The sequence below is a fragment of the Durio zibethinus genome, chromosome 5 (genome assembly GCF_047325235.1).
Source record: "Durio zibethinus cultivar Kanyao isolate XHJ-2024 chromosome 5, ASM4732523v1, whole genome shotgun sequence".
Lineage (NCBI taxonomy): Eukaryota > Viridiplantae > Streptophyta > Magnoliopsida > Malvales > Malvaceae > Durio > Durio zibethinus.
The window spans coordinates 10,899,245-10,907,617 of record NC_143166.1 but is presented as its reverse complement, the minus strand read 5'-3'; the positions used below and the strand labels follow the sequence as shown (position 1 = coordinate 10,907,617).

General features: G+C 35.2%; 1 protein-coding gene across 1 annotated transcript; it reads left to right on the top strand.

Annotated features, from left to right (window-relative positions):
- The first annotated feature begins 7,687 nt into the window (after positions 1-7,687).
- On the top strand, positions 7,688-8,053 carry LOC149518754 (uncharacterized). The gene has a single exon (XM_089760388.1). The coding sequence runs from the start codon at positions 7,688-7,690 to the stop codon at positions 8,051-8,053; it is 366 nt and encodes a 121-aa protein (XP_089616514.1).
- The last annotated feature ends 320 nt before the right edge of the window (positions 8,054-8,373 follow it).

The window sequence follows — 8,373 nt, the reverse complement described above, 5'->3', positions numbered from 1 at the left end:
TTTACCAGTTGATGTGTCAGAAAAGTTACCAACTCTTATTTCAGTATCGATATTGTCAACTTTTAAGATTACCTAACGAAAATTTAAGATTGAAAGAAAAAAGTTAAAGAAAGAGAAGATGGCCATGATGGATCAAGTTAACCAACTAAGAGATGATTTGATGATAAAAGATGATGTAGTACAAAAGTTGAACAAGGAACGAAAGGTATTGAAAAAAGATCTATAAAATCTACATCAAGAAAATAAAAAATTGAGGTTGGACAGTAAACCTTTGAAGGGATCTAAAAAGGATATGAAAAAATTAAGAGATATGGTGGAATATTGAAAGAACAAGTAAGTGATCTATGCACTTAGCAAAGAACAAAATGAATGCAAAGAAAATGAAAGGTAGGAAGGAATAGGATAGGAGTTATGATTTGCAAAATGAGAAGAAAGCTTAAGAGTATGAGTTAATGAGTCTAGAGCTTCAATTGACCAAAAATCAGAGCCACATAGATAAGATTTTAAATGAATGGTAAGAGAGAGAGGATTATTGGGCCCATACTTATAACATGAAAGTGGATGCTCGAGAGATATGGAGAGCAAAAAGTTTAGAAAGACAGCAATACATCGAACATTTGACTGCTCAAATCTATAAGACTGTTCAAAAAGTAGGCAACATGGTCCAAAAGGCAAAGGCACTAGAATGAGAGATTGTACTAACTCAAAGCCATGGTCAGAGATTACTGAATTTCTTGTGTGAAGCTAGGGAGCAATATGCTCAAATCAAATATTTTTATGATTTTAACATAAGAATGATCAGATGATGTATAAAGACCCCCATGATTAATGAAAGTTTCTTTTTGTTTCAATTGATCTAAAATAATACCCACAATTTGCATATCATTCATTCCATACATGCATTTTAATAAAAGTAAATAAGCAATGATATTATATCATGCGTTCTAATTCATGCTTAATAAACTAAGGTTTAAAGATAGCAAAGTCGAAGAATCTAAGTTAGACAATCACGCATAGATATAATACTCGTTCTTAAGCTCGAGTTATGGAAGAAAAGAATGTAACTAGATTTGAGAGAGTTGAAAGGGCATAAAAAGAAATAAAAGAAAAAGTGATGGAGATACAGCAAAGTATCGAAGCCCAGATGGCTGAATTAAGACAATTACTAACTGGCTCAGTGAAAGGTAAAAAAGTTGTTGGGGCATTAAGGATAGAGGAAGAAGTTAATACAAAAGAACCACTCTATCCTCCTGGATTCATTCCACCTCAAGCCCAAGCTCAAGCCCCTCGTGGCATGCACATACACCCACCAAGTTTGCATGCTGCTGGCCAACGATCAATCTACTTAAATACTAATGTTGGGCCTATCCCAATTGATCCCACCATAGTACCAAATCTTGATGATGTTGTTGAACAAGAGAAGTCTCACGAAATGTTAGAACCTGTTATAAATTCAAAAATTATAGGTATGACCAACTTGAAGAGAGGCTCAAAACGGTGAAGGTAGTGACATTTATGGGGTTAATTGACGCCAATGAGCTGAGCCTAGTGCCTGACTTGGTTATTCCACCAAAATTCAAGACCTCAGATTTTGAGAAATATGATGGAACAAAGTGTCTTTCTGCTCATATTACTATATTTTGTAGAAAAATGACGGGTCATACCCATAACAACAAACTACTGATACACTATTTTCAAGATAGTTTGATTGGTTCAGCAGCTAAATGATACGTGTAGTTAGATCAGAACAAGATCCGTTCGTGGAAAAACTTGACCAAAATTTTTCTTGCTCAGTGTAAGCATGTCTTGGTCACAACCCTTGATAGGCTGTCATTACAAAATATGGAGAAGAAATCAACAGAAACCTTCAAGGAATATGTACATCAATGGAGAGATACAATAGCCCAAGTCCAACCACCACTGATTGAAAATGAGATAACTATACTATTTGTCAACACGTTGAAAGCCCTGTATTATGACAGATTGGTAGGAAATGCCATGGAAAACTTCTCTAATATGATAATCTCAGGAGAGATGATAGAGAACGCTATCAAAAGTGGTAAAATTGAAGGACCCAAGAAAAAGATAGCAACTTTAAAGAAGAAAGAACAGGAGACACATGTTGTCACTCACAGAAATCCCTCACACCATCCATTTGTCCTATATAATCCATACCCCTCTTACTACCCTGTCATAAACTAAATTTTTCAACAACCATATCATTACCGAACACCCTAACAACCACTATCCAGACCAAACTTTAGCCCTCAACCATCCAATTACATTTCCAACTCGACCATTTACCTAACCAACCTACCTAAACAGTAATAAAAAAACTCACAAAATAATAACAATTGGGAAAGACCTCATTTTGACCCAATTCTCATGTCTTATACCAATTTGTACCCTAAATTAGTGAGAGGCCACCTTGTCACTCCTTCTTATGCGAAACCATTAAAACGACCTTACCCAAGTTAGTATGACCCTAAGGCTAAGTGTGATTATCATTATGGAGTTACGAGACACTCTACTGAAAATTACACGGTACTTAAACACAAGGTGCAAGGTTTGATAAATGATGGACTTTTATCTTTTGATACCAAATTCAAGCCAAGTGTCAGTAAAAACCCTTTATCGAATCACATCGAAGGAAAAATCAATATGGTGGATCAGGAAAAATATGTGAAGATCAAAAGATGCACGAATGAAGTGAAGACCCCTTTTGAACAGGTGTACGACTGTTTGTATAAGACGGGCATGATTCAACCATTATTTTTAGATAACGAAAGTCATAAAGACTTTGAACATTTTTGTAAATACCATGGGGAAACAATTGGACATTCGATCCAAAGTTGTGAGGTCTTTAAGTGAACATTGCAGAGCTTGATGGATGAAGCCATCATTGAGTTCCATGATGAATATGATGGAAATAGCGTGAATACAGTGGGTGACGAGCGTCTTGGCAATCTTATATCCCTAAACCTTTCACTGTCTACTATGATGAAAAATCAGAGCCTGTAACTGAGAAAATCATCTCCTCTTCTAGGACACCAATGACCATTTATGTCTCTAGTCTATTCCCTTATCAGATTGACAAAGCAATCCCAATGACATACGATTATGATGTGGTGATGCTAGGGCCTGATATGACCTCGAATAATCCAAGTACGGAGAATACTACCAACATAACGAGAATAAGAGGAATGACCCGAAGTGATCGAATTTACACTCTTGAAATATCAAAAAAGGCCAGGAAAGGGAAAGGTAAGATAGGAGAAAAAGACACAAGAAAAAGCTAAGATTTTCAACCGATGGTAAGCTCAAAAGTATAAGTTAACAAACCGGTGTCAGAAAAAGAAGCTTGTGAGTTTTTAAAGATCATCAAACATAATGAGTACAGTGTGATTGACTAGCTAAATAAATTACTAGCTCATATTTTCTTATTGTCGTTACTATTGAATTCTGAGCCGCATAGGAATGCTTTGCTGAAAGTGCTCAACCAAGCTTATATCGAGCATAACATTTCTATTGAGAAGATAGATCACATGGTTGGGAATATTATAGCCCCAAATTTTATCACCTTCAATGATGATGAAATACCTCCGGAAGGACGTGGTAGTAGTAAGGCTTTACATGTTACTATCAAGTACAAGTTTCACACTATGACTAAAGTACTGATTGACAATGGATCATCTATTAATGTTATGCCTCTGATGATATTGTCAAAGCTTCCAATGGATCTTTCTCACATACGAAATAGCCATATGATTGTAAGAGCATTTGATGAGACACGAAGAAAAGAATTGGTGATATAAAGATCCCATTAAAGATCGGTCTTTATACCTTTAATATCATATTTCAAGTAATAGACATAACTCTTACATATAGTTGTCTACTTGAAATATCTTGGATTTACACGATCGGAGTTATACCTTCATCTCTACATCAAAAGGTAAAATTCATCATAGAAGGAAAACAAGTTTATATGGATGGTGAAGAGGATTTATTGGTAACAAAGACCTTAACAACTCCCTACGTTGAAGCAACAGAAGAAGTAATTGAATGTTCTTTCAAAGCTTTTGAAGTAGCAAATGCTACTTACATAAGAAAAGGGTTAAGGATACCAATCCCTTAATTGTTAAAAGCTACGAATATGGTGATCAAGCAGACACTAGCAAGGGTTGGCGAGCCAGATAAGGCTTAGGGAAAACTCTACCAGAAATCGTAAGAGCACCATGCTCGATTGAAAATAAAGATAGATAGGGGTTAGACTATAAGCTTACGGCTGCTGATAAAAAGAATATAATGCTGGAGAAAAAAGAAAAAAGAATGGCATGCCTCAAAAGACAAAATTTGATTAATGAAAAAATGGTGTTCTCTTATTTGTATGAAACCTTTCGTTCAGTCGAGCATGTCTATCATGGGTCAACAAAAGTTGAACAAGGAGGACTAGTAATGGGATTAGAGGAAGCTTTCTTACGATTTCAAGTTGAAGCAGATGAAGGAGTCATGCAAGATGAAGAGATTTTTTTTCTTTTTTAGGAGACTTGAAGAATGGTGTATCATTTTGGTTATCCTTGAACCCTTTAACTCAAAAATTCCAATTACTTCTGCCCAAAAGCATGCGAAGGATAAGTGTATGGGCTTATTTTCATTGTCTTAATAAAATGATGAATGCAATGCATTTCACTTATACCATGTTCTCTATTTTGCATTTTTCTTTTTTTTTTATTACCATTCTCTTTGCCCTTGCCAAGATCAATATATATTTCTTTATGATTATGCCCATTTTCAGGGTTTCTAATAATGAACATTATGGATGACCAAGGCAATAACACTAGGTTTGATTTTAAAAATTTGACTCACATTAGCAAGCTTGATAACGATGTTGATTAAAAAAACTATGATTTACTTCATGATCTGTTGAAATGGATAGAACAAGAGAAAAAAATTATAAAACCCCACCAGGAATCAACTGACCCATTAAATTTGAGAGATGGTGACAATAAGAAAGAAGTTAGGATCGATACTTCATTATCATCGATTGAGAAGCAAAAATTGGTGAATCTACTGTAAGAGTACATAGATGTATTTGTATGGTCTTACCAGGATATGTCAGAATTTAACACAGAAATGGTTGACATAGGTTACCTTTAAAACTAGAATACCGACCAGTACAGTAGAAATTGAGACGCATGAAGCCAGAAATGTTACTGAAATAAAAAAAGAAGTAAAAAAGTAATTTGATGCTAGTTTCCTAGAAGTAGCCAAGTACCTTGAATAGGTAGCCAATATAGTCCCAGTTCCTAAAAAAGATGAAAAAGTTAGAATGTATGTGGATTATCGAGATTTAAATAGAGCTAGCCCATAGGATAATTTTTCATTGCCACATATTGATACCCTTGTGGATAACATTACTAAGCACTCCACTTTTTCATTCACGGACGGGTTCTTCGGTTACAATCAGATCAAAATGGCTAGTGAAGATATGGAGAAAACTACATTTGTGATAATGTGGGGCACATTTTGCTATAAAGTTATGCCTTTTGGGCTAAAGAATGCTGGTGCCATATATCAAAGGGTGATGGTCATTCTCTTTCATGATATGATGCATAAAGAGATAGAAGTATATGTTGATGATATGATAGCTAAGTCCCAAGAAAGTGAAGATCATGTTGTTAATCTCAGAAAGCTCTTTGAAAGATTACGGAGATATCAGTTCAAGCTAAATCCAGCCAAATGCACCTTTAGTTTTAAATCTGGAAAATTATTAGAATTTATAATCAGTAAAAGAGGTATAGAAGTAGACCCTAATAAAATTTAAGCCATTCAAGAGTTGTCAGCACCATGCACGCAAAAGAAAGTGAGAGGCTTTTTAGGACGATTGAATTATATTTCTCGCTTCATATCTCAACTTCCCTCGAAATGTGATCCAATTTTTAGGTTGTTTCGTAAAAATAATCCTGGTGAATGGGATGAAAAATATCAAAATGCCTTTGAACAGATTAAAGAATATTTGATAAGCCCGTCAATATTGGTACCACCAATTATAGGAAGGCCATTGATTTTATATTTAACAGTTCAAGAAAGATCAATGGGATGTGTATTGGGGCAAAGAGATGAAACTGACAAGAAAGAGCATGTTATCTACTATTTGAGTAAAAAGTTTACGGAGTACGAGGCCAAGTACCCCCAAATAGAAAAAATATGTTGTGCCCTAGGTTGGACTACTCGTAGATTCAGACAATACATGCTCTACCATACAACTTGGCTAATATCAAAATTGGATCCCCTCAAGTACATTTTTGAGAAACCGTCTTTGTCAGGCAGGATAGCGAGATGGCAGGTTATGCTTTCAGAATATGATATTGTGTATGTGACATAAAAATCTATAAAAGAAAGTGCAATTGCTTATTTTCTTGTTGATCGAACTACAGAAGATTACGAACCTATGAAGTTTGAGTTTTCAAATGAAGATTTGATGGTGATCTTACAGGATGAAGATGAAGAGCCTATAAAAAAAATATGGAAAATGTTTTTTGATGGGGCATCCAATAAAATAGGGCATGGCATTGGGGCAGTGCTAATATCCCCAGAAGGAAATTATTACCCATGTACTACAAGGTTAGATTTCAATTGCACAAACAATATCGTTGAATATAAGGCATGTGTCATGGGGTTACAAATGGCCATTAAAAAGAAAATTGAAACACTAGAAGTATATGGGGATTCAGCCTTGGTAATTTATCAACTAAAAGGTGAATAAGAGACCAGGGACTCGAAACTAGTGTTATACCAAAGGCACATAGCTAGCTTGATGAAACATTTTAAAAAGATTCAATTTCAGCATGTTCCTCGATAAGAAAACCAGATTGCTAATGCTTTGGCTACTTTGGTAGTAATGTTTAAGTTAAATAATAGTATGGGAATCCTGTCCATTAGACTACAAATGAAATTTTCACCAACCCATTGTTCAAATATGGAAAAAGAGGTAGATCGACAACCATGGTACTATGACATTGTACAATATATCAAGCATCAAAACTACCCAGAGCAGGCTTCAAAAAATGATAAGAGGATCATTCGAAGATTAACAGCAAGTTTTATGCTTGATGGAGAAATCCTGTATAAAAAGAGTTGAGATTAAATTTTGCTAAGGTGCGTCGATGCTGTAGAAGCAAGAAGGATACTTGAAGAAGTACACGAAAGAATTTATGGAACACATGCTAACGAGCATATAATGGCCAAATAGATTATGAGAGTTAGTTACTATTTGTCTACAATGGAACATGATTGCATCAGTTATGCTAGGAAGTGTTACTAATGTCAAATTTATGCAGATAAAATTGATTTCCCTCTAGTCCCGCTACATGTCTTGGCACCACCATAGCCTTTTTTCATGTGAGAAATGGTTGTGATCGGATCCATAACCCCAAAAGCTTCAAATGGGCATTGATTTATCTTTGTAATAATCGATTACTTTACAAAATAGGTAGAAGCAGTTTCGTATGCTAGTATTACGTGATCAGCGGTATGTAGATTTATAAAAAGAGAGACAATATATCGGTATAGGCTCCCGAAAAGGATCATCTCAGATAATGCTAGCAATTTGAACAATAAAATGATAAAAGAATTATGTGCATAGTTCAAGATCAAGCATCATCATTCAGTACCATATCGCTAAAAAATGAATGGTGCAGTGGAAGCTGCGAATAAAAACATCAAGAGAATACTGAGAAATATGACTGACACATATAAAGATTGGCATGAAAAGTTATCTTTTGCTTTGCTTGCCTATAGAACATCAATCCGAACCTCCACAGGAGCCACCCCATTTTCACTAGTGTATGGGATGGAAGTTGTATTGCTGATTGAGGTGAAAATTCCTTCTCTGAGGGTGTTGATAGAGACAAAATTGGATAAGGCAGAATGGGCTCAGGATCGTTTCGAGCAACTGAATCTTATCGAAGAGAAAATGCTCTCAGCACTTAGTTATGGACAAATGTATCAAAGAAGAATCATGCGAGCAAATGACAAAAGGATACGACCCTGATGCTTTCGCGATGGTGAATTGGTTTTGAAAAAGATTTTGTCATATCAGCATAACAATAAAGGAAAATGGACGCCCAATTAGGAAGGTCCATATGTGATAAAAAAAGGCTTTTTTTGATGGAGCTCTGATCCTTGCAGAATGGATAAAGATGAATTACTGAATCCTGTAAATTCGGGCACTGTCAAGAAATATTTTACTTAAAAAAATAAAAAAAGAAAGAAAAGTGATTCAGATTAAAAACTCGAAAAGGGCAGTTTAAATCAAAAGGCAATTTGAATATAGGTGAAGCTCAGAGAAAGTCTTTCAAAGAATAAAAGAGT